The sequence below is a fragment of the Rousettus aegyptiacus genome, unplaced genomic scaffold (genome assembly GCF_014176215.1).
Source record: "Rousettus aegyptiacus isolate mRouAeg1 unplaced genomic scaffold, mRouAeg1.p scaffold_m13_p_5, whole genome shotgun sequence".
NCBI classification, from domain to species: domain Eukaryota; kingdom Metazoa; phylum Chordata; class Mammalia; order Chiroptera; family Pteropodidae; genus Rousettus; species Rousettus aegyptiacus.
In genome coordinates, this window is record NW_023416308.1 from 44,583,345 (window position 1) to 44,611,306 (window position 27,962).

A 27,962-nucleotide genomic window follows, 5' to 3' on the forward strand; every position below is an offset into this window, starting at 1 on the left:
TGCCCCCTAAAATGGCCGAGTGAAGGTACTGAGAAGTGGAAGAGTCCTGTCACTTATTGGACTTTTCGATTAGGATCTTGGGGTCCAGAGGTGGCCTTAACAGTTTAAGTGGATCTGGGGCAACTGCAAGGGAGCAGGGCCTTTTGGGCAAGGGGTGAGAACGCAAGGTAGATAAGGAAAATAAATATCACTGTATTCGTGAGAGTTCAGTGCCGATATAGATGCCCCCTAACACATGAAATGGTGTGCTCACACCACCACTGGACGGGCTGGAGCGGGGCACCAGGTGGCACTTCCAGGAATGATTTCCCGATTGTACAGAGCTCCCTGCAGGGGAGCCACCGCCCACCACTGGACCCACCAGATTCAAGAGCACGTGGCACAGTGCCAGGCCAGGCCTCAGGAAGCGGCCAGCACGGCTGCTGCTGCTGCCGCTGTCTCTCGGCACTTTAGGTCTGGAAAACGAATGCTGAAATGCTGCTGTTGACAACTTGCTGTTTCTAGCATGTTACCACCAGAAAACAGCAAAAGGGGCAGGAAGGGTGTTAGGTTGGCAGAATTTAGTTCCTGTCTAGAACCACTGCTTACGAGGGAATCTGCGAAGTGTTGGATTTTGTTTGCTGGTGTCCAGACTCTATGGAACAGGAAGGGACATTACAAGGAGGGCATGATGGACACAGGCCAGTGCAGTTCCCACCATGGCAGCCAGCCTGATGTCCACTCCCTTGCTACCAAGGAAAACCATCAGATGAGCACTCTGAAAATCAATGTTTAGTTCTGGAGTGAATATTTTAAAAGTCTTTATTAGCACAGGAACAACCCTGAGCATACAGTCATGTGTTTGCATACACACCATGTCTCAAGAATCATTGAGGTACTTCATGGTAGAGTTGAGAATTTCTATCCCGTGAAGCTCTCTCAGTTGAGCAGCAAACCTGTCATAATCAGAACACAAACTCCAGTACATAAATGCCATAGTGTAGACACTTGGTGCCTGGAACCATCCCCCTTTAAGAAGCCATCCCCCCTTAAGGTGGAAAGGGGCAGTGGCTATGGCCCTGGGAGCCTTCAGGGAGGCCCGCAAAATAGTGCGGACACTCTTGCTGTGAGTGGCAGATATGACAGGCTGATCTGAATGGGACCTTGGTCTCAGAGACGCCCCAGGAGGTTGCCACTTTGAGCTCAGGCTAACTAATGTGCCTTGCTTTCTGTGGAAGAGTTTATCCATTCCTTCCGCTTGAACCATCAGACAGAATGTGAAAGGACCTTAGATGTCATCCAGGCCAACCCTCTCATTTCTGAGGAGGAATCAGAGGCTGGAGGCTGTAAAGGCAGCTCAGGAAGGCACCCCACAGCTATGCCGGGGCTCCATCACTCAGCCACAGGTGGGCGCCTTCCAGGACTATGAATGATAGGTGTTTAAGTGAATCAGAATAAGATCAGATCAGAACAGAAGTCTGAGCTAAAGAGAAGCAATGTATACAGTTAAAGCAAAGATCTCCTGCCCTGGCTTGTCAGGTGGTCTTCAATGCGCCGCTCTGTACCTCCCTTCTGTTTTCTTCATCATGGGAGATCTAACTTCTTCTAGAAAAATTGAGGACAGAGAAGGAGGGAGAGAGAAGAGGATACGGTGTGGGAGGGAAAGGAGGCAGGAGTCCAAAGAGGGGAAGAGAAAGACTGAGAGAGTGGAATGGAGATAAGATAAAGGCAGCATGTGCCTCGAATAAATCCCTGCCACATAAACAAATATCTTCCCTCCCTCTGGGTGGAGCCCGAGGGTTCCCAGTTCCCTCTGGGAAGTCTTCCCCCAGAGGAGCAGCTACTGGGGCCCAACACCTGTCTGCACAGAAGGAACAGGGACTTCTGAGCTCCCTACCCAGTTCTGTGTGGCAGGGTCCTAGCCACAGCATGGCGCCTCGGCTGGGCCTGGCCTGCTTGTTCTGAGATGTGACTGACACGGGGTACCCCATCATACCTTGGCTCGGCGGTACACAGCTTCCCCAGAGCGATCCCTGCGTTCAGCTGCACAGCTGTCTTTTGCGCATCGCCGCCTGCGAGCTTCAACAAGACCTGCACGATGTCTGTCTTCAGCAGGGAGGACGCCGCCTGCGGCACCTCCATGCAGTTCCCTAGGCAGAGGGCAGCGTTGCCCACCAGAATCTCATCCTCGGAGCTGAGCAGCTCCTTCAGAACACTGAACTCTGCAGGGAGGGAGGAGAACAAGCATCGGTCCCTCTAAACCCCAAGCAGGAGGCTGGGAAGGGAACACGAGTGGCGCAGGGAGGTGTCAGTGGATGCCGAGTTCCACGAAGCTCCTCGGCTCCTTACTGTGTCCCTGACGTATCTCAGGGGCCCAGAGCAGTTCCCAGCACAACACAGACGGTGCGTGGATGAATGCTCTGCAGCACCCGGACAGGTCTGCCTTCTCTAAAGTCCTCGGTCTGAATCTCTACTCCCTACCTGACAGCCCCTGATGTGGAGGCCACCGGCCTGCATCCTGGACTGTGGGGCAAGTGACAGGCTCCAGAAGAAAGGTTCCTATTTCTGTGGCGGGACCCCATTCAGTTCTCTTCCCAGTTCCCTTCCCGTGCAGCCAGAGGAGGTGTTAAGGAAAACAGTAGGCTGCATCTGTTGGGAATTCTGCTTCCAATGACTGCAGCCAATTTCAGTTACTAGACAAAAGCTAGGCTCAGACTATGATGTTTTCCTTATTTCCTAATCATCGAGGCCCTGTCTCTCTCCCTTCCTCTGGAGAGGGAAGAGAACCGGTGTTAGGTCAGTTTAAGCAGAATGTTTTACATACAATTTCAATTTAACTTGGTAGCCCCTAGCTTCGACTGGGCCTGCTCCCTGCGTGCCGCCGAAGCCTAATTAAATACTGTCAGAGCCCGAGGTAAAATGACATCTTACTCTGCAAACACTGCTGAAGTGTGGGGTGAGGTTTGAGACATTATGCTAAGTCTTTCCTCACTGCTCATCCGCAGTTCCCTTTGCAGCTCTGAGGCTAGATTAACCTCTGGGACGTGGGCTCCACTAAATGAAACCATCACTTACTTTTATCCAGTCTTGTCACTTCTTCTCGCGCTTCGTGATAACTATTAGTGCAGATGGCTAGTGTCTTTACTGCATAACGTGATGCAGTCTGGCCACCCGTCTAGATTTCCAAATGAAATTAGAAAAATAAAATCAATCCTATGATTGTCCTTGGCCAGAAACCACCGTGAGCGGCTATGATTGTGCCAGTGTGTTCCTGAACTCCTAAAAGAGAGTTCCACTGAGAACGCCATGCGTTTCCTGGTGAGTGGGCCTGGTCCCTGCCGGACGGAGTGTCACTCACATCCTTTCTAACACAGCCCACACCCCCAGCATGCATGTAGGCCTGTCGTGTACACCTGAGTGATCAGCTGTGGAAGGCTTTCTGAGAGAGTGGCTGAGAAGAGAATGATGCTGCCTACCGGCAGGTCTACCAAAAAGGGAGGACAGGCCCTCCCGTGTCAGTTCGCCATTTGCGAATGAGGGCTGACTTGCCAAGGCTGTTAGGCTGACAGGCCTGTACAGAGAACATCACAAACCTAGATCATTTTAAGAAGTCACGGCTGTCAAATCATAACCCTTAATATCGCCCACTGAAGGGTCTTTAAAATGCCTATGTACGTGTATGCATGCATAATGTACATGTGTGTGCATGCAATCAGCAGCCTCTGACAGATATGCAAGAGCTACACAGAGTAAGTGATAGTCATTATGCAACTGGCAGCCTAAACTCAGACCCACTGTCCTGCCCCCTCAACACTGCCCTGCCTGGAAGCAGCCCCCACAACAGAGCATGCTTCCTGGCCCCACTCAACTTGGAGTTTTATGAATAAGTCTCCCGTGGGGTCACCATACTGGTGTAGGTGAGTGAACCTCACTGGGCACATATATCGGCAGCAGGATCCAGTTATGGCAGCCAAATAAGTCACCTCGCCCTGTCAGGCGAGTCTAGTTAACTGCTGTACTGACTTGCTTAGGTGCACTGGACTCACATCACAAGGAAAATCTGAACGTCCTTTTGTCACGTGGTAGCTCTACACCATACACATCTCATAATGGAGTTACATCCCACGTTCTCCAGCTAACTAGAAAAAACATCACGAGTGGGAAAACACAAGCAAAATAAGGGGCCTGAGAAACGGTTGAAAGTCACTCAGATCATCTTTTTCAAGGACAGAGGCTGTGCATTTTTAAGTTCGGCTTGAATGGGAGGCAATTTTTATGGATGTGTCTAATGAATAGTCTGTTGATTTATTCAACAATCTTTTGCTGAAATTCCGAGCACAGTCTGGGTAGACAGGCGGAAGCGAATCCCATCCAAGAAGCTTAAACTCTAACAGGGGAAAAACAGCAGCACCTCAGTTCTGTTCTCCAAATAAGATGTTCCTGGAGATTCAAGAGGTTGTAACCCGATGGCGTTATTTTACCTTCAGGAATTTAATCATTTTCTTCACAATTCCTGCTCTGAGGGCTTCCTCAACAATTTTCAGAGAGGAAGAAAGGGTGCGGCTGAGAACGCCAGCAGCTCTCTGAGGGAAGCAGAAGGTAAAGGATGATTAAAAGTTCTTTTCAGAGGCAAAAACAACCACTAGTATTAGAAGCAAAATATGCACCTTGATTTTAAAAATACAATAATGGCCAAGTAATACAGAGCAAGCACTGTTCTTTTTCATACAACTGCTGGATAGGCAATTCGAAAAGCTGCAAACGTTGCCCCTTGGCACACAGAGGCCTGACTTCCTTCAACTTTCCACAGGACCAACCAGCTCGCCTCTGGGAAAGCAAGTCATGCCCTGGATACTCCGAGGTGCTGGTATTGTCAGCACCCTTATTAGGTGGGAGACCTCCCAGATTGATCCTTCTGGTCTCTTAGCTTTTCTTTTATCTGTTCTGACTCTTTGTCTTTTTTGTCCGATTTTCTGGGAGACTTCATTTACTTTTTTTCCCTATTTTTTTTTTTTTTTTTAAATAGAAAGCCATTATTGTTTTATGGCTATAACACTATTTTGATTTTTTTTTTTGAGGCTACAAATGATTATTATTAATTTTTTGTTTCCTATCTCATCTCTATTTTTATGGAGGCAATTTTTTCCATTATCTTGGTTTTCCTATTTATGTGTATGACTTCCCCGAAATGCCTGATAACCCGTAGCTGCCCAGTCACATTTGTGAAAAAGCAATAAAAATGTTTCAGTCTGCTGTGTTTATGGGGAGTCTGTTGGCTAGCACGCAAAAAGGTGGCACTACTAAATAAGGAGAGCAAATTTTTTTCCCCCTGGTCTTTCAATTCCTTTAGAGAAAGAGTAACCTGAACGTACGCCTAAGGGATAGACCAGGTGCCTGCCTGGCTGCCAAATGTAGTCTCCTCATCTCTTACTTCTGCCCTCTGCTGGACCTGACAGTTTGAAGTTTCAATCTTCCCTGGTTGCTGCAAGACAAAGCTGCCGCCTTCCCACCTGTGCTACCCGCATCTGCACCCTACACCAAGGTTTCTTCAGCCCTGCTTCATTAATTACCACTCTTCCAGCTGTTTGGCATCTTCCAGAAACTACTTACCCACTGGTGGCCTCCTTCCTCTTCACTCTGCCCATATGAGTTTTCTACTCCCCCCCACCCCTAATGCCTTTCATCTCATTTTAAAGTGGTCTCCAGAGGGAGAAGGGATAAACTTGTACATTACCGTGTTATCAAACTTGTTTCCCTAACCTGCTTCCTATAGGTGCTAGAAGTGGCTACAGTTGACACTACAGGTCTTTTTTCAGTCCCAAAATAATAGAGAAAGCACCCTATCGAAATCCCAGATTCCTCTGCTGAAGCCACTGCCCTGCTTAACAAGCTGATCAGCACCCAACTGTGGCACACGCAGAGTCCTGGGGAAATGTGACCAAGGAAGTCCCTGAAGGGTGAGAGTAAAACTAGTGTAAACCCAGCTTTAGGTTTAGACCATCCGGAAAAGTCCTAAGTACCCAAGAACAGTGGTGCTTACCGTTTTGGGATTTATTTTTTTGAGGATCTGAGGAAAGCTATGCTGCTCCCCACAACCCCATGAAAATGCACATATACTCAGAATTTGCTACCCAACTGCAGAGGTTCCACATAACTGAAGACCTACCACGCATTCCTGGAGTTCAGGTTAAAAACCTTTGCCCTACGATGTCTGAGTTGACTTCAGGGAAGTCGTGGTTATCCCAGCTACAAACAGGACACACTGGATCTACCTAAAACTTTTATTATAACCCTGAAGCTGGTCCCAGTCTTAGATCCTTAAAGGGCTGATTTCCCAGATTTGCCTTGGATGTGACCCCAATTATTTCTCTAGGCTTTAGGGCTCTGACCTAACAACTGAAAAAGTTGGGGGTGATTCTTAATGTGAGTGAATAATACATCCTAGACTGATGGCAAATAGCTTCTTGTATCATATTAATATTCTCCTGATGCACTGTGTTAACCACTGGCCTTTCTCAGTTTTCTTATCCAAATGTCAGAAACAGAAGTAAGAAAGCCATTCCAGCATATATCTCCAAGGGGGCTAAAACTATTATGCATAAACAACCTGCAGGATCACTGGCTTCAAGATACGGGCCTGGCTTTGTTGATTATGGAAAAAGAGATTCTACATAAAATCACCCGGCCTCCTTCCATTTGCACAAGGATATCTTGAAATAGGACAAATCAGGTTACACTGTACAAGCTGTTCAGACCAGACAGAAAAGAGATTCTTAACTCGGGCTCCTGGGTTCTAGGGGATAGACAGATGTGCACTGGGTAGGGGTTATCAAATCCCCTGAAACTATAGGTAAATTTGGTATTTATGTGATTATGGGCATCATTCTGAGGAGTTTGTCCTCCCTGTACCTCAGATTAGCAGAATTCCAAAGGTGTGGTCACTTCTAAAGGGTAACAAAAAAAACAAAACAAAACAAAAACAACAAAAGAAGCTGTTTCTGGAACTCCCTGGGAGAAGCTTACTGTCAGGATTCCTCCATCCTGGCTGTTCAGTAGAGACATGCACCTCCTGCTCACCTCCATGGCCCAAACCTGCAACAACGGGCACAGGGCGGAGGCAACGTCAATGTTCTGGTTACGTGGATCCTCCACGGAGCTCCTTCTGAGCATGCGAATAAACTGGCCACTGCCTCCTTCTCACCCCTGCCACATTTCTCTCTCAGCACCTTCTATTGCTCTTATTCATTCCCATGTCTGTCTCTCCTATCTACAGGGCGATACCTCCGGGGCAGAGACCACATTTTATTTGACTTGGTAAATGCAGGGCCTAGCACCATGCTCAGCACTCCCTGGACACTCGGTTTTCTGAATGGATACCTGACTGAGTGACTCACTTATCCCTCAGTGGAGCAAAGCGACAGAGCATCCACCCAGCCTTCCCCATCTCCACCGCCAGTGTTGGAGTCCTGGGCTTCTATTCTCTTTGTGAAAATGAGAACAGTTCTGTGCAACAGCAGGTGCTTAGGTTGTCCCAGGATTTCACGTAAGGAGAAAAAATGCCGTACCTCAGAGACAAAGGGGGACTGAAGGCACAAGTTCATCATGAATCCCAGGAGTGCATATATGACCTCTCTAAACAGGTCCACATCCTCCTCACACCTGGTCTTTGGAAACAAAACAAGGTAATCCGTGACCTTTCTGCCTTGCAGCTTCGTTTGGTCATCTCTTCCCCCTGGAAATGGTCTCAGCGTTACTCGTACTCCCTAAATTGTCAGTGTCATAAACCTGAGTGATGGTGGAAGCTCAGAGAACAGTCTACGGGCTAGCGTTAGTATAGGAGACTCACAGGGAGTCTCTCATGACTCTGGTTCAGCCTGGTCCTCTGTTTAAGCTGAAGAGTGACCTGCTCAAATGGGTGGTCACACCAACTGTACCAGAAAACCCCTCCGGCCTCTCCAGGGAGGATAAGACCTGATGTGAAGGGCTCTTTAAAGCCAGCTGCTCATGAAATCTATGGTTACAGAGAAGGGATAAGCCACTGGCTCCAGCATCTTCAAAAAGAAATTTTGAAAAAGCCAGATAATTAAGAAGAAACCAACTCTCCCCGCCCCCAAACCAAAGCAGATAAAAAATCAACTAAAATTTAAAAAGAAAATCTAAAATACCATGAGGCTCAAGCAGGCATTTCCAAATTCTTCAGAGGCAGACATCTGTCCTCGGGTGCTAGCCTCGGCACTAAGGTTTCCCATGAGGGCAATGCACTGGCTGAGAGCCGAGGTATTGGTTACCCTGGGATCTCTCTTCTAAAAGTCAATCAAGAGAAAGCAGATCAGCAGGGAGCAGGCCGTGATACCAGTATAACCCCTCACTCACAAAGATGCCCAGGAACCAGACAGCACAGTATCATACGGGGGCATCAATGGGGTCACGCTGGCAACAGGACAGAAACACACAGGGGTAGACCCCAGAGCACCTCGGCCTAGAATAGGGAGGCCTTGGGCTTAATCCCAGCAAACCACCAATCAGCTCAGAGCACGTGGGCAAGCCCCATCCCTTCCCGGAGCTTCCATTCCCCATCTGAGACACTGGGGTTTGGACGTGCTCTCTAAGGTCCCCTGAAACTCCCATGGCTCACTAGGGACAGGGCCTGATCGCAGCACACTCTCCTGGAGAGCCCTCTATCCCCTCGCTATTTTCTGTCTCATCAGCTCAAATCACCATATTTGCCCTTCTGACCAGGATGATGACTTCCATTCAGGGGACAGGGCTGCATGTGGTGCTTGTGCCAGGACTTAGGGTCAGAAGGGGCCTGCTGGAGACTGGCAAACTCTGCCTTCACCTAAGGTAGAGTCCACATCCAGCTTTTTCTCCCCTGTAATTAGCTTTGTCCATATGCCGTCTCTACCTGCCCTAACTACAGTTGTTTCAGTAACTAAGAATTGTGTAAATTCCAGCCATGAATGAATGATTAATCAACCTGATAGACAACAGGAGTTCCGGGGTGTAAACTGTGTTTAAACAGCTTTGCTCATGCTCTTGAGAGTGCCTGTCCTAGACAATAAAAACAAGGACTTGCTCACCAGAACACCTGTGAGTGCTGGGAGAACACTTGGAAGGTTGGCCTGGAACCAGACTTGGAATCTGTTGAGAAAACATCAGCCATGATTTATTTCTACATTATACAAACTATACGGTAAATACAGTGTCTTGGGTGATGGAGCAGACAGCCATAAACTCTGGGCCCATGTGATTTGCAGTGTGCCTGGATGGTTCATTCTGAACCATTCACTCTGAAAGAGAATATTCCTAGGCATATAAATGTGGCTTTAATTTCCCTAAGTCTGAAAAACTGCCTTTGATGTTAAACAACAGATCCAGACAGCAGCTCTCTTATGCAAAACTTGCTTGAATTTCTAGGCTTCTACCAAACTGACCTACCACCACCCCTGCCTCCCCTCGCTCTGGTGTGTGCTGTACAAACAGGAAATACAGTGCAAGCATGTTTCCTTGTCACAGCCATGAGGAGGGCCCAGATATATACATGTCTACACATGCTGGAGCAGCTACTACACGTTTCCATCTTGTGCCGATGGCCTGTCTAGGATCACAAGCAGGTCTCTCTCAGATGACCATTTCTAAGCAAGATGTCCAAAATTGGTGAGGTAACTAAAACAAACAAATAAACAAACAAACAAAACAAACAAAACAAACAAACAGAAGCCCAAATACACTGGGGAAAAAAAAAACACTTAAGAATTATGAAAAACCTAAGACCTTTACTGTCTTCCCCAGCAGATAAACAAGAAAGACAATGGGGGGCGGGGGCGGGGAGGGGTTGGGAATGGTTACACATAATGCCATTGGCCACTCAAGAGAAGGCTACATTTTACTGTGAATTCTCTCCCTCTCACTTATATTTATTCAGTATACGTTTGCTAGGCAATTCCTATTAGGCTCCAATTAAGGGGAAGAAGCTTCTCCAACATACGGGAGGCTTGCTTACTGTGAGAAGTACTGTTTTAAGTACATTATTGCTTCCAAATTCATTGAGGACTGGGTCCTCCTCCAGCCAGGGGGACTGGAACAGGAGTGGCCAACCATAGCCCCGCTGGAAGGCATCAGCCCTCCTACTCAGTGAGCCTTGTGATACTCAGCTTCCCTGTATGCTGCACATTTCAACAGACCAGACAGTTTAACAAAGAGTGAAGAAATGTCAATTTCTGGAAATAAAAATTACCTTTCTTCCAGAGCCAAGTCTATGAGCAGTCCCATGGCTGAGTTGGCCTTCTTATCTGAGAACTTGAGAAATGACACCAGGGCTTCCAACAACCTGCAAAAAATCCGTAACAATTTCAGAGTGGGTTGTCCTCCAACTGACAGCATCCTCAACAAGGAGACCTTGGAGACCAGGAAAGAGTCAGCATCCAGGTGAAATAAGCTGAAAAAGTGGCCTTGCCATGCCCTCCTAGAAGCCCAGCTGCTTGCCCATCCTGACGAGACAGACATTTTCCTATGAGAATGGTTCCACCACTTAATGTGAAGTCCCAGGGGGTTGAATAGTTTTAACCAAAGTTCACTGATTCTGAGATGCCAACTTGGAAGAAATCTCTGGTGCTTCTGCCCTTTGACTCTGGCTCGGCCAAGTTCAATCACATGGATGACATCTAAATGGCATGCTTACTAATCTGCTAATAACTGAAGTGGGAGGGCACCCTGATGAGATGAGGGATGGAATAAAGACATCATGAGACTTTGACAGGCTGCCGAATCTATTAGTTGAAATTTAATATGGTTAAACTCAAATTCCTCCATTTAAGAGTTGGACATTCTGTATAAGTAACTGAATTGGGAGACCTGGTTTATAACTGTTTCATATGAAAAAAGATTTAAGGGTTATTAGCCAATTGAAAACCCATTATGAGCAGTCTGGTGCAGTTGCCCAAAAAAGCTACTGCAGTCTCAGGCTGCCCTAACAGACTGACTGGCACCAGGTCACTGGAAGTAGGAGTGGGACGCAGTACTGGGCTCCCGCTCTCCTACAGTTACATGTGTATTAGGTAAGCGGTCCCCAACCTTTTGGCACCAGGGACTGGCGCGTCTATGAGAATATAAAGCCTAATGATCTGACGTGGAGCCGAGGCGGTGATGCTAGTGCTAGGGAGCGGCTGCAAATACAGATGAAGATTCCCCTGCTCTCTGGCTCTCACCTCCTGCTGTGCGGCCTGGTTCTTAACAGGCCACAAATCAGTACCAGACCATGGCCCAGGGTTTGGGGACCCCTGTGTTACGTGATATGTTAGAAACAGACTCATGTAAAGTGGCACAGAGTCTAACTGGTGGGAGGTGTGGGATGATGGAGATGAGGAAAACTTCAGAAGGGAATGGGTGAATGCCAGAGATGCTGAGGACGCAGGACTGACCATATATCATCTCATTACAGATGTGGGGAGGGAGCCATCCAGGGCAGCTCTCAGGATTACAGCTTAGGCAGCTGGGGGATAGAAATGCCACCACCTATGAAGATAGGAAATTTAGGAAGAGGTCTGGTTTGAAAAACCACTTTGACTTACTAAGTTTATAATACCTGGGACAGTGAGATAGAGATGTACAGTGTTAGGATGATTCTTTCTAGCACTTAAGAGAGAGGGATTTATATATGATAAGGCCATGGATGAGAGGAGGTCCAAGGCTGGGATTCTGGGGTCCCTGACTTGGAAGGGTGACAGCACAAAGGGGGCTCACAAAGGAACCGAGAAGAAAAGCCAGAGAATGGGAGAAGGACGCTATCGACAGGGCCAAAGTTCACCAAGCGGAAACGGAAGATTAAGACAGTAAAGGTTTCATCGGATTGGACTCTTAGGAGTGTGGGCACTGGTCACCCACATCTATGTTACTGGCTCTACTCAGCAGCTTGTTCGAGAAGGATTCTGGAAATCGAGATGGATTCTGAAGGCACTACTTGCCATCGCCTGAGGGATGGATGGTCAAGGCAACCAGGGTGCTTATCCTGGTTATCAGTGTGTTTGGATACCTCAGGCTCTGCAAAGTGGGAGAGGTGGTGCATTCGGAAGGTCTGCGACAGACTGAACCAAGGCCTCGATACAAGGAGGCAGAACTGTGCCCAACTGGAATGCGGCAGTTTGTGGTCTGTGTAAGGAGATAATTTTATATTAACCAGAACTGTCCTGAATAAGATGGTCTGCCTTGGGAGGTGAGATCCACATCCTTTCATTAGCTGGGGAAAGACCCCTTCCTCCCAGGCTATTAACTGTTATAGCACCCATCCCAGTTAAATGGAGAAAAGTATAATGAAAACGCTAGAGTCATCCCTGAAGCACATCATGCACATCATGCACAGCCTGGGATACCCCAGAGGGAACACTGGTGCTAGCTAGGTGGGGCTGGATGGGATTGTTTTTAAGGTCCCAGGTAACTTCGAGCTTCTGCCAATCCCCAGCTTCTTCAGGAGTGTATTCCAGGATTCCTGCTGTCAAAATCACTTATTTTACAGTCAGTTCAGATTCTTCCTTTACCAATTTAAATCTGTTATCATCTTGGTTTTTATCCTGGGAAACACAAACAACTAGACTTCCTCTCCACGTGACAAAATGCACATCCTAACTGGACTAAAGAGGACAGGGTGTCCCTTTTTACCCTCTCATCTCCTTTTTTGGTTGCACATTTTCTGCTCTGCTGGCCAGCATCTGTCCCTGTAGATGAATCACACGTCAGAAAATGGTCTAGTGTAACCCATAAATGCACTTTCATGTCAGTTTAGGACCTTGAGCAACAGAACCTGAAGAGAGAAAATGAGTATAAATGTTATTACTGAGTCCACACCATGTGTCAGGCATGACACTAGCTGCTTTCTTTACTGTGGCGGATGTTGTTTGCTGGCAAACCCCGCAGACACCCTGCTCTCCCTTATCCTGCCTGACTCTACTATAGAAGCTGGAACCATTTTCCCCTCCAGGGGTGGCATGTGACACAATTCTGACCAAAGAGAAACAAAAGGGATAGCCCTGGCTGGCGCTAACCTGTTTTAAAGAGGGCTGTGATGCTTGGAGTTGCGGTAGCTTGTGTGACCATTATGGATGGGTCAAAAGAAGGATGAAGACCTTGACCCAGACATCTTTAAGCCACCATATACCAGCTTTTGCCGTCTTTAGTCTTTTTTGTTATGAGAAAAATAAGACCAGCTTCTCTTGGTCAAGTATTCTGTATGAATGCAACAGAAAAAAAAAAAAAAAACTTAACTGGCATATATATACTGGCTCTCTTAAGCTTCATCATACGTCTGTGATACAGATGAGACACTGGGCTCATCAAGGTGAAGTAACTCTTGGGTCACATAGGCAGACAAAGACAAGACCTGGGCTCTTAACTGCTCGCATCTAAAAACCTAGCACTTGCCACAAAGTGATGCTGGCCCTCACTCAGTACCTGTCAACGTACAATTGTTCCTTCAACATCTCATACAGGTAAAGCATTTTGGGAGGAATACATTATTATGCCTCTTTGTGAGGGTTATGGAACCTGTGTGTAGTCCTATCTTGCTGCAAACCATCTCATTTTGTTTTGGAGAACACATTCCATTTCTTTCTGGCTTAACTAGAGATAGAAATTAACTGGAATGGCAAGCATCAAGGTAAGAAGCTGATGTTTCTTTGACTCTCTAAAGAACTGCACAGGATGATCATGAGTGCTACTCCCCAAGACATGGGAAAAATTAAAATTGAAACTCAAGCAATTCAAAGGTAGCTTAGGGGAGAAAATCTTATGATAACTTTAGCTACATTTACTCAAAGAGACCAAAACCAAATGAAAAGATATATAATGAAGGTATTGAGGAAATGACTGCAGAGTTGTTCGGAATGTGAAGTGTGCTTTTGAGGATTTAACTCTGCGAACGATCCATCTGCCTGTGTATATCTTGCCTATATCCCAGGCTGAGAAGAGATAAAATGAGATAAAAAAAATCAGAAGCCAAATTCTGTCTTCAGATAAAGTATCAAGCATTCATAAAGCATGCTATAATTACTGCTACTATTTCTATTAGGTTGAATGACCCACGTGAAATTGCCAACATGCACCTTTCTTTATATATGAAAATGGAAATTTCACATATTCAAACTAATAAATCCTTAGGCTGAAGAGCACTGGGCAGAATCACTATGGCTTAGTATTTTTTTTTTTTAATAAAGTCTACTTAGGAGAGAGGCACGTTCTAATCCTATCATGGAAGACCTATATGTAACAGCATTTGAGATGTGTTTTATTTATTTATACTCTACCATGCTCCAGAAAGGGTTTAAAGATCAGAAAGTATTACCTCACACAGGAATGAAGAAGAAAAGTAAGGACAGGAATAGTGCTAAACCAGGATTGAGGCTCACAGGGCAGAAGCAAATAACCTATTTTAAAGTTAGTTCCCTAATCTGGCTTTGGAAGAGCTGTTGTCTACACCACCCGAGATGGAATGAACTCAGGAGAAGCAAATCCATCCACGGTACTAGGTTCAGACAGGTGTCTGTCCTGGAGGTCCTCATGAAGGAGTGTTCCTTTCAAAGGTTTTTGCTATTATTGATTCTTAATAAAGTCTGATGGCACCTCTCATGTCATGTGTGAGCAGGGAGACAGGCCATTCTTAACTTGGTAGGTGATGATGATCTGAGACGCTGCAGGGACAATCCCGCCAGCAGAGCCTTACCGGGTCAGGTCGAGATGGCTAACGACCAGGCTCCGGCCGTTCTCTGACTGGGTGAGCTGTAGCATCAGGGCCAGGCTCTGCTCCTGGATGGTCAGGACATCGGAGGCCAAGAGGGAGGAGAGCACCCTGCCTGTGTCAGGGCGCATGACAAGCAGGCGCTGGTTTTCCTCTGCAAGACACAGGGATCGCCTGCCTTGTGTACCTTATGACAGCAGTTAAACCATCCCAATGGGAAACATAATTCTTCTCCACTAATTTGAGAGGTGGGGTAATGAAGTATGAGAGCACAGACTAGAGACCCAGATTGCTGGGTCTGAATGACTGGTCAAATGGCCTTAGCCCAGTTATTAACTCCTCTGCTCCTCAGTTTCCTCATCAGTGAAATGAGGAAGATGACCTGCCTAACAGAGTTGTTGGGAGGCTTAAATGAGTTAGTACTTAGAGCAGGGACTGGTGCACATACATTAGCTATTATCATTATTCTTGTCAAAGGCTCCTTGGCATGTGTGTCTATCTGGAATTGTGAGAAAAGGAAAATAAATCAGCTGAATTACGGAATATCTTTAGACCATCAATTTTCAAGTAAAGGCCAGAGCAACCATTTGAGTTCTTTCTAGAAAACCAGAATAGCACAAAAACATTCATTATTAAAGCATGCCCTTCTTCCTAGACTATAAACTATTTCCAGGGTGGCAGCATCGGATTTACCCCCTCTCACCTGGTTCATTTTCTAACCAGGTATGTGAATTCGTTTGAGGGCAGGCAGGGGGACAGCTGGAGTATGAGGCTTAGTCATGAAACAGAGCAGAGTTTGTTTAGTTTATATATTTTTGCTTATACGGGAAAAGTGGCTTGTTGGAGGCAATTCAAATAACAAAGGAGAATAAAGCTGAAAATGAAACGGCCCCTTTTCTCTTACTCCCTTTTCTCTTATTCCCAAAAGGAAATATTATTTACTCTTCGTATGAATAATGTTAAAAATATGATCCATACACCCTACCCTGTAATTGGCTTCTCTCTCCCCCTTAACAACATATCACAGATATATGTCCTTACTTTTAGGTATTCCCTTGTTCTTTTTAAAAACTGCTGTGTATTTATTGAGTTGGATACGCCAAAACTTTACTGATCTGAGATAGAGTATTTACATCACTATATTTTCAGAAAAATGTGACCCCAAGGTTCACACAAAGTAGGATGTCGGCTAAGGAAGTCGGGACTGCATGAAAGGAGAGCTTTGTCTGCTTCACATCATCACCAAGCCCAGACTCCCTGACCGGCCTGTAGGGGGCCCTGCAAAGTCACCTCCCCAGGCAGCTAACACCCTGTAGTGATATTATTCTGAGGATAATTCCCTTCAGGAAAGAGGTCTCTGATTCTCTAGTTTTTTTAGAACTTAAGATGATGCCTCCACTTCACTAAATCAAAAAAAATATTACATTAGCTCATATTCAGCATGTTCTAGTTTACAAACTACATTTACAAGCTCTAATGCTGGCTCCCCACAGGAGCCCTGTGGAAAAAAGACAGCTATCATTATGCTCATTTTCCTATGAAAACACAATTTTTTAAAATAAAGGAAATATTAAATTTTTAAATTTACACTGAGGTCACAAAAGTGATAAAGATTCTACAAAAACTTAGTGAACCTCAGAAGATCCTAATATGTAAAAAGCTAAGAGTTAACAAGGTAAATGAAATCCCCATAGCATTTTGCTATCCCAATATTACACACTAATCAGTGTCACAAGATGCTGGCAGGGACAATAATAAAACTCATGATGCTGAAATGGGTACTGTGGTCTGAAAAAAAACCAAAACCAAAAACAAAAAAATAATATTTTTAGGCAGATAGCAAAATCTCTTCTACCCCACTGCAAACATATGAACAGAAGTTATGAGTCTGCATAGAGCACAGTGCCCAGGTAATGAGACCACTCATTATGCTGACAGTGACCTGGGCTATGGCGAAGGTGGCTGTAAGAGCCCGGGGGACATAACTTCAGTGCAGGGCTTGCTTATGATCCATCCAATTTTTCTTGGGAAAGGTCTAGAGATCAACTCTCCAGGGCCTGGCCTCCAGCGGAACAAACACGTCTGCCCATGGAGTTCCCAAATTAATGGACATTAATATCGATTCATGATGACGAGCCAGGCCTACCGTTCTCGGTGCACACTGCTTGCCAGAGCCTGAGAACAGACACACACACAGTCTCTTCCATTGCTTCTTTTCCTGCTGTGGAAAAGCACCTAGAATGAACAAGGGAGAGCAATATTAAAACTGGAAATTGGTCTTGATCTTCTTTTCAGTTGGTTTTATTTCACCTACAGGCTCCTCAAATGTGGGGTTAGGAAAGAAACTTTATAATACAGAGCTGCGGGGCCAAGGGACTGCTAAGCACTGAGCTGAGAGCTCCAGGACAAGGATGCAGGCTGAGGAAGTCGAAGCTGCACCGAGGGCGGGTGGTGAGCCAGGGGCCGTGGGCTATCGTCACACTGCAATCAACAGTGGCCCAGCAGACCACTTAGGATTCAAGGGCCACCTCATGCATGCAAACATGTGCTGGTGACCAACCCACAGCAGTGTCCTAAGCCTCAGGAATTATACCAGAACTGAAACACAAAATAAAATAAACATAAATTTACCAAACCACCTCCTACTATATAGGTCTTACTTTAGATGAAATTATAAATGGGATAAGCCAGGACTCAGCTGATCGCGTTTCCTGATATGATCAACAAATTCTAAAAGAAGAAAAGAACAAGTAGCAATCTTGCACCTGGTAGGAAACCAGCAAGAAATGGTCATTTCTGTGATCTGAAGTGCTTAGAGAAAACTTGGGAAAGTTTGCTGACCTTTTCTCTCTCTGAAGTTTTTAATTGTGGCATAATTCAAACTACCTGACGCTCAAAGTTCAGGGGTGTTCATGTAGCAGCTTTGCCTTCTTCAAGGGGCCACCAACATTGACTGAATGCGGTACCATCCTGTGGAGTCTCTGCCTGTGTGATTAGTGTCTGATTTTAAGAGAAAGGGTTGTCCTTCCTTGCTTTGATGCTGATGCTGGCTGTCTTTATAAACATTCCTACCTTCTTATGACCTCATTCCCACTGATGATACTGAATCCATTTTGTGTTCTGAATAAAGTTCGTTCTGTGCCTGAAAAAAATTCAGAGGAAGCCACATTAGACTCCTGAAATGTTGGCTGATGTCTAGCAGCTATAATAGTCAGCTAATAATGAGAAGCCCCATATGGAATGTCAAGGTCACCAAATTACAGTTTGAGCAGAAACAACTACCTTTACCTTCTATAGGTGTTGTGCACGAATACCTACAGCTGTCAGTAGCCACTTGGTGCCCCAGTGAGAGGGACGTCCTGCTCAGAGAAGGAGAACTAAGCCTGGTTGCCCTGTGGGTTATTTGACAATTCATCACTTTGTAATCTTTAGTCTCCAGAAGCTGCTTAACCTCTGGGAAGAACTGGCATATCCATCTCTTCTTAAATATTCACTTTGAAGCCCCTCTGGAGAGGAGCCTCTAATTTCCAAGAAACTACTGAAGGGAATATTTGAGTATCCTCCATTGTATACTAAAGGGAAGCAAGAAACTCCATTCGTATAAACAACATCCTGTCACTGAGTCACAAAAATGGTTTAAGGCCCGGTATCAGTGTTTATAAGAACTGCTAAAAGAGGACAGTATGGCTCTCCTTAGGAGCTGATGTTTGCTCGGAAACTATTTACATGTCCTAGGCAACCATTACGTGTTAACTGGGGTGAACATTATAGTTTAATAGTACAACATTTCATCTTCCATTTCCCTGTAGTTGGGGGGAGATTTGTGGGGGTGGTACAGGGTGTTTGGTGTGTATATAGGGTATGTGTGAAGTACGCAAAAGGTGTGTGTATTTGTGCAGGGCATATGGAGCACATGTGAGGGGTAAATATGTGTGGTGTGTTATGTGACAAAAGTATATATGGTGTGATATATGTCATGTGTACGTGTGTATATATGTGTATGATGTATATAAGTAGATATGTGAGTGCATGCTGTGTGTGTATGTGATGTAAGTACATATGGCATGAGTGTGTACTGTGTGTTTGTGTTGTATTTGTGTGTGGTGCTTACTGTATGTGTGTTGAGTGTATGCATGCTCTGAGGAGAGGATGGAACTGGGATGGGGGTATATTTCTTATGTCTTCCCTTTACCACCTACATTACAGTAGGTCTTCAGCCTACATTTGTAGAAGGAAGGGATTCTTTGCTTCATAAGGGCAGACCTCTAAACTCTGTCCCGTATGCTGACAATAGTCATGAAATCACACACATCTCTGGCTTACAGTCTTTCATCATTTCAGTCAGGATTTCAATGCCTCCTGCATAGAACAAGGGGTTCTGATCAGGCTTGGAAAGAGTCTCCAGGAGATTTTTGGTTGTGACGGCTGTGTTCTTTCCTGAATCCAGCAAGTCATGGGCTTCCTTCTCTTGGAGGTCAGCTTTCTCCCGAAGATCTACTTGATGCAAGTAATCTAGCGAACCAAGAAGAAAAACAGAAAACAAAACAGAACAAAACTCTAACATCGACATTACCAAAGAGTAACCTTTTTAGAGGAGGGGACATTGAGAGGTATAACACATTAAAGAATTTCAAACTTGTCTTCAGCAAGGAAAGCTCCAGGACTAGTGTACAGTTTAAACCCAGGCTTCAAGGACATTATTCCCTATAAATATATATGGAGGAGAGTGTAGAAAGAAGGAAGGGCAAAGACTTGAGTTGGAAAACAAAGGAAGAGTTGCACGGCAGCCTGCTAACATAGAGGACTTGGTTGTGTGGGCATGGCGAGGCTGTGGCTTTGTGGCCGAGTGCGGCGACGGTACAAAGGCAGCCTAAACCAGAGCATAAGGGAAAGCGGAATTCAAGCGAAGAACATCAGCAGGAACAGTCTCACCTTTCACCTGTGTCTGCAGCTGGGGGTTTATTTCTAAGATCTTCTGAAAACACTCTCTAGACTGGAAAAAGAAAAAAATGAGACCTTGACAAGTGTTTAGGTGATTACAAAAAAGACACTGGGTATCACAGGGCTTGGCTTCTTCATTACTTCCTCCCAGCCTCTTCCTGCTTCTAGCATAGGAGGTAGGCATGGGAATATAGCATGCATTCGACATTTTGTTTAGGCTCCTCTTATTCTGTGGGGCAGCAGGTATTATTTCAAAATTTATTTAAAAAAATAGTGTTGTCAGATACAGCCTGGAAAATATCCAGTCCTAAATTCCCATGGATCAAGTCTGGCTCGGATAGGAATAATCATAAGGTGAATGCAAAATTTAGATATGATATTTGCACTGAGAGAGAACAGGAGGCTACCTGTCAGATATGCCCTTAGGGAGTAAGAAAATAAAGCTGGAGACACTGCTGACAGAGACTTGGGCACAGGAAACAAGAACTACCTACTTAAACATACAAGGCTGCAAAGAGAGCCAGTAAGGGGTCCATTCACTGGCCATATAAGAGGCAGCCAGAAAACCTGAGAAGGAGGGGAACTCGTTCGATAGAAAGTTCCAGGAAGAAGAAAGATTCTAGTTCACAGGGCGCGATGATGCTAGGTTTAGGGCAGTACTGTTCTCAGGAATATCAAGAACTGCCTGGAGTATATAATATGACCAAGTAACAATGGAAAAAGCTCGGGGAAAAAAAAAAAATAGTTCTGAGACATTTTGAAAGCTCAACGCTTATCTAGAAGATTAGGACTAATAAACTGAAAACAAAAACAATAACGTCACATTAAAACAGAGAATAGTGTTGCAGAATAGAAGCATACATATCAAACATGGTAACTGCTACAGACTAAATGTTTGTGTGCCCCCAAAATTCACGTGGTGAAACCTAAACCTAATGTGACGCATTAGGAGGTGGGGCCTTTGGGAAGTGATTAGGTCATGAGGGTGGAGCCCACGTGAATGAGATTAGAACCCTTATGAAAAAGACCCCAGGGAACTCTCTCACCCTTCTGTCCTGTTTAGGAACTAGGAAGCAGGCCCTTATCAGACACCAAAACTGTGGTGTCTGGATCTGAGAGTTCTTAGCCTCCAGAACTGTGAGAAATATATGTTTGTTGTTTAAGCCGCCCAGTCTATGGTATTTTGTTATAACAGCTCAAATGGACTAAGATAATGACCCTGTATCCAACTTCTTTATAGCCCAAGATCTAATCTATCGGCAGTTTCTGTTGGCTTCACTGTTAGTATATATCCAGAATTCAATCACTTCTCATCACCTCCATCATCACCAACCAGGTCCGAGTCGTCATCACTTTACTTGGATAATTTGTTGCACAAGCCTTCTGACTGGTTCTCTGTTCTTTTTTTTATCATCCAAAATAATATTCTCCATATAGCAGAGTGATCCTTTAAAACATGAGTGAGATCATTTCACTCCTTTACTCAAAACTTTCCAATGGCTCTCAGCTCACTCAAAGTAGAAGCCAAGGTAGGGGTATAGCTCAGGGGTAGAGCATTTGACCACAAAGTAAAAGCCAAGGTCCTTCCAAAGCCTATAAGGCCCTAGCAAATCAGTCCCTGCACATGTCATCACCTGCCCGACCAACCTCACTCTTATCACTCTCTTCCTTGCTTCCCTTCACCTGGACCACTCCTCCATTATATATCCACAAATCTGGCTCACTTTATTTCCCCTTTCCTTTAGAGAGGCGCTCCTTGGCCATACTAGATAAAATCACTCTCACCTTCACTGATTGCTCAATAATACTTATCACTACGCAGCATACTACATGTCTACTCATTTTGTCTTTGTCTCCTGGTCACCTCTATCCTAAGAATGAGTTTAGTTAAGTCAAGGAGTTTGTTTTGTTCATTACTGTAATCCTTGCTTAGGACAGTGCCTGGAATATAGGAAGCATGCAACATATATTTGCTGAGTGGAAATGAATAAACGAATGAGGGAATAGAATTTGGTGGCCTTATTACAATACTACTTTTACAATTAAAACCCAACAAAGAAAATACATTTTTAAAAAAATGTACAACAGGAGGCAATTTCTTTTTTAAAATAAAATATAAACATAAAGACATCCCATATTCAGAGGTTGGCAGATCTAATATTGTTAAGATGGTAATACTCCCCAAACTGACTACAGATTCAATATGATCTATATCAAAATTCCATCTGGCTTCTTTATAGAAACTGACAAGCCGATCCTGAAATGTGTTTGGTAATCATGGGATCCAGAATAGCTAAAACAATCTTGAAAAGGCAAAGCAAAGTTAGAAGACTCACAATTCTCAATTTCAAAATTTACTATAAAGCTATAGGAATCAAGATAATGTGGTATAGGCATAAGAACAGACATATAGATCAATTGAGAGTCCAGAAATAAACTTATGCATTTATGATCAGTTGATTTTTTTGACAAGGGTGCCAAAATCACTCAATGGGAGATAGAATAGAGTCTTCTCGACAATGGTGCTGGGATGACTGGATACTCCCATGTACAAGAATGAAACTGGAACTCTTCCTCACATCATATAAAAATTAACTCAAAGTGGTCAGGGATCTAAATGTAACAGTTAAAACTACAAATCTCTTAGAAGAAAACTAAGTAAATCTTAGATTAGGCAATGGTTTCTTAGATATGACACCACAAGCAACCAAAGAAAAGTATAGGTAATTTATACCATATCAAAATTTAAAAATTTTATTCTACAAAAGACACCATCAAGAAAGTGAAACACAAAGAGTGGTAGAAATATTTGCAACTCATTTATCCAATAAGAAACTTGTATCCAGAATACAACTATAGCAAAGGATCTGAAGAGATATTTCTCCAAAGAAGAGATGCAAATGGCCAATAAGCATATGAAAAAATGCTCAACATCATTAGCCATCAGAGAAATGCAAATCAAAACAACAACGATATATCACTTCACACTCATTAGAATGGCTATAATAAAAAAACACATAATAACAAGTACTGTACAGAATATGGAGAAATTGGAACCATACATTGCTGGTGGGAATGTAAAATAATGGAGCCACTTTGGAAAACACTCTGGTAGTTTTTCCAAAGTTAACACAAAGTTATCACATGACTCAGCAGTTCCACTCATAGATAAATACTCAAGAGGATTGTAAACATACGTCCACACAAAAACTTGTACACGGATGTTCATAATCGTCAAAAGTGGAAACAACCCAAGTGGTCATCAACTGATGAACAGATAAATACAATGTGGTATATCCAGACAATGGAATATTATTCAGCAATAAAAGGAAGGAAGTACTGATATGTATCGCAACATGGAAGAACCTTGCAAACATTATGCTTAGTGAAAGAGGCCATTCACAAAAGACCACATAATGTATAACTCTCTTTATATGAAAATTCATTTATGTGAATTAATGTATAATTCCCTATATAAGAATAGGCAAATGTATAGAGACGGAAGTAGATTGTCCAGGGTTGGGATGGGGGTGGATGGATGGGGAGTGACTTCGAATAGGCATAGGGCTTTTTGAAGAAGTGACAAAAATGTTCGACAATTGACTGTGGTGATGGTTGCACAATGTTGTGACTACTCTAGAACCACTGAATTGTATATTTTTCATAGATGAATTGGTTAGTATGTGAATTATATCTCAAAAACGCCGCTATTAACAATATATAATATCTTAGTGTACATATGTATCTGCGTAACTTCTTTTGGATGATAAGATTACGAGTGAATTTTGTTTTTATCTTTTGCTTTGTCTTTTCCCTCTAGAGATGCTCTTCCTGGGGCTGAATGAACACTGGTAGAAGATATTGCAGAAGGGGTTCCACAGCAGGTGGCACTGTACTAGATGACGCTAAACATCTTTCTCAACTCTAAGATCTTAAGATTTACCCTGGAAAATATTAAAAGGTGGATTAATATCTAATCAACTTGGAGGAACATGGTTCTCCTCTGAGTTATCTGAAGTATCACTCTGTGATCAAACACATCACATTCTTTTAAGGACTTACCACACTGTAGTTCTTTAGGGCCAGGTGGGCTTTTCCCATGTGGAAATATGCTTTTGTGCATTTTTCATCACACTGCATAAAAGAGAATGACTAATCAGATGTTTCAGAAGATCTGAAGTCATCAGCATCCCCTAACTGCCTAGCTAATAGAGTTAAGGCTGAGCTGTGTTCTCAGGATAGCTCCCAGAGTTGACACCTAAAACTTCTCCGTTACTCTGTGATCAAACTAATTGATACTTGAAAGGATCCTGGATACACAAGAAAGCTCTCTATCAAATTAATTAATGATATTTGTCAGTATTCATTTCCACTTAATGACACTCAATCAGGAAACATACTAGAAACTCTTAACTTAGGAGAGCTCTTGACCTTGGTGGAATATAAGAATTACTTTCAGAGGCTTTTAAAAATCCTGATGGCCAGTCTGAACCCCATGCCAATTAAATCATACTTTGGGGCAGGCATCAATATTTTTAAAAACTCTCCAAGTGATGTAAATGTGCAGCCAAATTTGAGAACCACTAGTTTATTAGAAGAGAGGCAAATTTACTCAGGGTAAACAGCTGAGGTTACTATAATATCTCAGTAGGCCTGGGAAATTCCTCATCAGAAATAAAGCACAATATATATATTGGGAGCTTATACTCTTATCTTTTAAAGTCAAGAGGGATTCCTGTTTCTAAAGCCAGGGTTGAAACTCAAGGTTAAGACTGTACCATGTGCACAGGGGGCCCTGCCTCTACCTGCCCCTAAGTATTATAACTCCAGAGGGAATGATCTGGCTCAAACACATAAACTATAATTTAAAATATACGGTTAAGTAATTGAACCCCTTTTATGTACAAGACACTGTGCTGGGTCAGATGTGTCTTCGGGGGTTTAGATTTAAATAGATTAAGAGTGATGTTCATGAGTCTAAAAAGTCCTGGGTGATCTCCTGCTCTGCCTCTCACCGGAAGTGGGATGTTAGCTAGGCCACCTCACTTTTCAGATGCTCATTTTCCTCACTTTGGAAAGTGAAGACAGTAATAGCATTTCTCTCTCAGGTTGCTGTGAGGAGGAAATGCACCGGCTCATATGGCATCATTGGCTACTGCTGCAGTTATAATCGCAATCCATTCAAGGCAAAAGAGAGAGTTTAAAGGAAAGCTAAATAACAATAGAGGAGGTAGCAATAATTGTTATTGGAGAGCCTCTTACATATGCATTTTTGTGAGTGTCATTTCCTGACTTGTTGCTAAGTGAATGGCAGTAGTAAAAATAATAATAATCGTGTGCTAATTGGTCTTCGGTCCTTTTCATGTAGTTCATATGAATTTATCATATAAACCTTGTAACAACTCTATGAAGTACAGTTATTATTCCCATTTTATAGATGAGGAAATTAAGGGATGGAGAGGTTCCAGGTACATGATACACAGATACTAAGGAGAAGAGCTGGAATTTAAAATCTGGCCATTTGACTCCAGGTCCCAAAGGTTTAAAAATTATACCAAATCTCCTTTACAAAAGTGCTATAGCAGTTCAGTAGAAGGAAATAAACTGAAGAAATAGGCTGACAAAGGGCTTTCAAGGAAGGAGGGGTCAGAGCTGGACCCTGAATGATGCGAAGAGTTGAAAAGAGAAAGATGAAGGGAGAATGGGCTGAGCAAGGAAGTCCCAGAGGTCAGAGAGGGGCAGGTGCTGGGTGCAGGGCAGATCAGGATGGAAGGAGTGAGTTAGACAGTAGCTTCACGGGGAGACCTTGAATACCAGTCTAGAGGAGGGTGAGTGATCAATAGTCGTGTGTGGGAAAGTTGGACTGGAGGCGGTGTGCAGAACTGACTAGAGGAGGGAAAGGCAGGGAAATAAATGAGGGGATCAAAACAATCGCTTAGAATGAGGGGCTAAGGGGCTAACATCTGATGTCCTACTGATGCTGGGAGAGAAAGAAAAATGCAGACCCGGAGCTATGTCAAAGAGGGAATTAACCAGCATCAAATAATCATAAATGATAAGGGGGAAGGAGCATGTTAAGTCAAAAGTTTGGGGTTCAGATGCCTGGGAGACATCATGTGCCATTAGCAGAAAGAGGTAAGTCAGGGCAGGTAGTGAGGAAGGTTGAGTGGGAAGACGAAGAAATTGTTTCTAGACATACCGTGTTTCAGATGATGCCCAGGGAGGCAGCTGAAATGCAGCTCTGGAGCCCAGGGGGTGGTGGGGAATGGAGAAGTAGTTATAAGAGCCATTTGAAGAGATGAGAGTTGAACCCATGAGAAGAAATTAGAACTTTGAGGGAGAAACTGTAGAGAGAAGAAAGGCAGAGAGCCAAGGACTGAACCTCGGGGAATTCACAAAGGGTGGAATTGAGGAGGCAGGAAAGGAATGGTCAAGGGAAGGGAGAACTCCAGCACTGTGGCTCATGAAAGCCAAGTGTTCACAGAGCTGTCACTAGCAGAGCACTGGGGTTACAACAGGGGGAAACAGGCTCGAGCCTCGGAGCCTTGTCCAAGTCATTGTCACTGTGAATGGGAATCATTGTGACTACACTTCCCTCAGACACTGAGGCAAAGGGCTGCTGCTAATGGATTTTCTCCCTTTTCTTTCTTGACCATGTGTCAATCCTCATCAGGATTATCTTGGTTGAATCCCACATCCCCTTAAAAAGAATCCTGCCTTCAGAGGATGATGTATTTTATTGTGCAGGAAGTGCTTTGCTGAGAAAGAAATGATTCTGATCCGAATTGAAACCAGCTTTGCTGCCTTATCTTCTCTGACAAGGAACATTAGTCTTGAAATAGCACCACATGGGCTTGTCTCTGCCAATTTGGAAGTGTCAAAAAATATTAAACTGACATTAAAGTACTAATACTATTAATAATGCAGTGCCAATGACAGTCATTATTGATATATTACTTTTAAAGAGAGTGAAACTTTTAACTCACAGCTTTTACATAGGGCCAACCATTGTTAGATTTTTAGAACTCCTTTATCTATTTTTTTCCATCTCTCCAAGTGTTTATCCAAACCTCTTCAGCTGAGAGCCTCACTGGGCGCTTAACGAGATTGGCTGCTGAGTGTCAGCGTTTTTTAATGTCAGCTCTGCTGAACTTGCTTTGCCCCGGCTTCATTATTAATTACATTGTGCTTCAATTAACATTTGGGAAAAAAACAGTGTGTTATCATGAATCAGCACGATGGCGTGCCTACTTCTTTGGCCCTTTTCAGATAAGAAAAGATACTCCTGGAAGTCCGATGAGGAGAGACCCCCAGCCAGGGATTGTAGGGTTTAAGTTTTCAGCGGAGAGGCTGTTTTACCAAATGGTTCAAAGAACCAGCTTACAGTTAGATCAACATTAGCCGTGTGATCCTGCATAGGTTACTTAGTTAATCTCTGAAGCTAGGTTTCCATGTCAGAAAATAAGTCTTGAACATAAATGAATAGACTGTTGTGAGGCTCAAATGAGACAGCTCATGGCCAGCAAGCAGCAAACGGTGGCTTTTGCTGTTATTGTTAGAACAACTGAGGAAAACATCCTTGCCTCTGCTGAATGATGGTAGAAAAAGAAATCAGAATCAAATAATGTGACAAAGCAGGTTAGTGGTTCTATGCTGGAACTGTGAAGAACCTGATGTCGTTAGTGTTCAGCAGTTCCTGTAACTTAAAGACTGTAAGGACGCAACAGGACAGGATTTGCCGTCACACTGTCTAAGGGATAAAGAAATTAAGCACTCCAGATGGCAGTTTTGGACAATTTCTAGTGTTTTATAAACCGTTATTAGTAAAAGTGAATTTCTAATTCACCCCTTTCCCTAGCTTACCCTCTTATTAAAAAATAAGGAAGTAGGTGTGGCCAATATGTTGCTATAAAAATGTGCTCTTGTCTTGGGCCACGTGTTCACTCAGCTAGGGGAGGTGTGCTGTACTGGGGGAATCATGTCACAAGATAACCTGGCATGTTCTCCTGGCACTTCAACTTTACTTGATTGTAAGTTATTTAAAATAATATAGATATATTAAGACGAACATAAATTTTATGGAGTACAATGCAAAATTCACAAGGATTCTTAGAATAAAACACACGTCTAACAAGAAATTTCATGCTCTCTGCTTCTAGGTCCTTTAGGGGCTCCTATCTGTCCTGCTGGCAGCACTTCAGCAGGAAAGTCTGGGTGGCACTGGTTTGGCTTATTTAGTTAAAGCCCCTAATCATAAGAGTAATAATTTAGGGGAACGAATTAAGGATTATTTAGATATTTCCTCACCTAAGAAGTG

General features: G+C 43.9%; 1 protein-coding gene across 5 annotated transcripts in view; it reads right to left on the reverse strand.

The window, feature by feature from the left end:
- Positions 1 to 781: 781 nt before the first annotated feature.
- The window catches only part of TTC12 (tetratricopeptide repeat domain 12), a 42,990-nt gene continuing 15,809 nt past the window's right edge, over positions 782 to 27,962 (reverse strand). For 2 of the 5 annotated variants that reach the window (XM_036221151.1, XM_036221152.1), the window contains exons 8-21: positions 23,708 to 23,779; positions 19,637 to 19,697; positions 19,028 to 19,216; positions 17,777 to 17,846; positions 16,851 to 16,939; positions 14,690 to 14,858; positions 10,217 to 10,309; positions 9,060 to 9,120; positions 8,145 to 8,282; positions 7,545 to 7,643; positions 7,003 to 7,071; positions 4,461 to 4,562; positions 3,055 to 3,154; positions 952 to 2,201 (exon numbers count right to left, since the gene is read on the reverse strand). In XM_036221151.1, coding sequence (XP_036077044.1) covers positions 1,873 to 2,201; positions 3,055 to 3,154; positions 4,461 to 4,562; positions 7,003 to 7,071; positions 7,545 to 7,643; positions 8,145 to 8,282; positions 9,060 to 9,120; positions 10,217 to 10,309; positions 14,690 to 14,858; positions 16,851 to 16,939; positions 17,777 to 17,846; positions 19,028 to 19,216; positions 19,637 to 19,697; positions 23,708 to 23,779 — 1,641 coding nt within the window. In that variant the 3' untranslated portion in view covers positions 952 to 1,872. The other 3 variants (XM_036221153.1, XM_036221155.1, XM_036221154.1) reach the window with 3 other exon arrangements.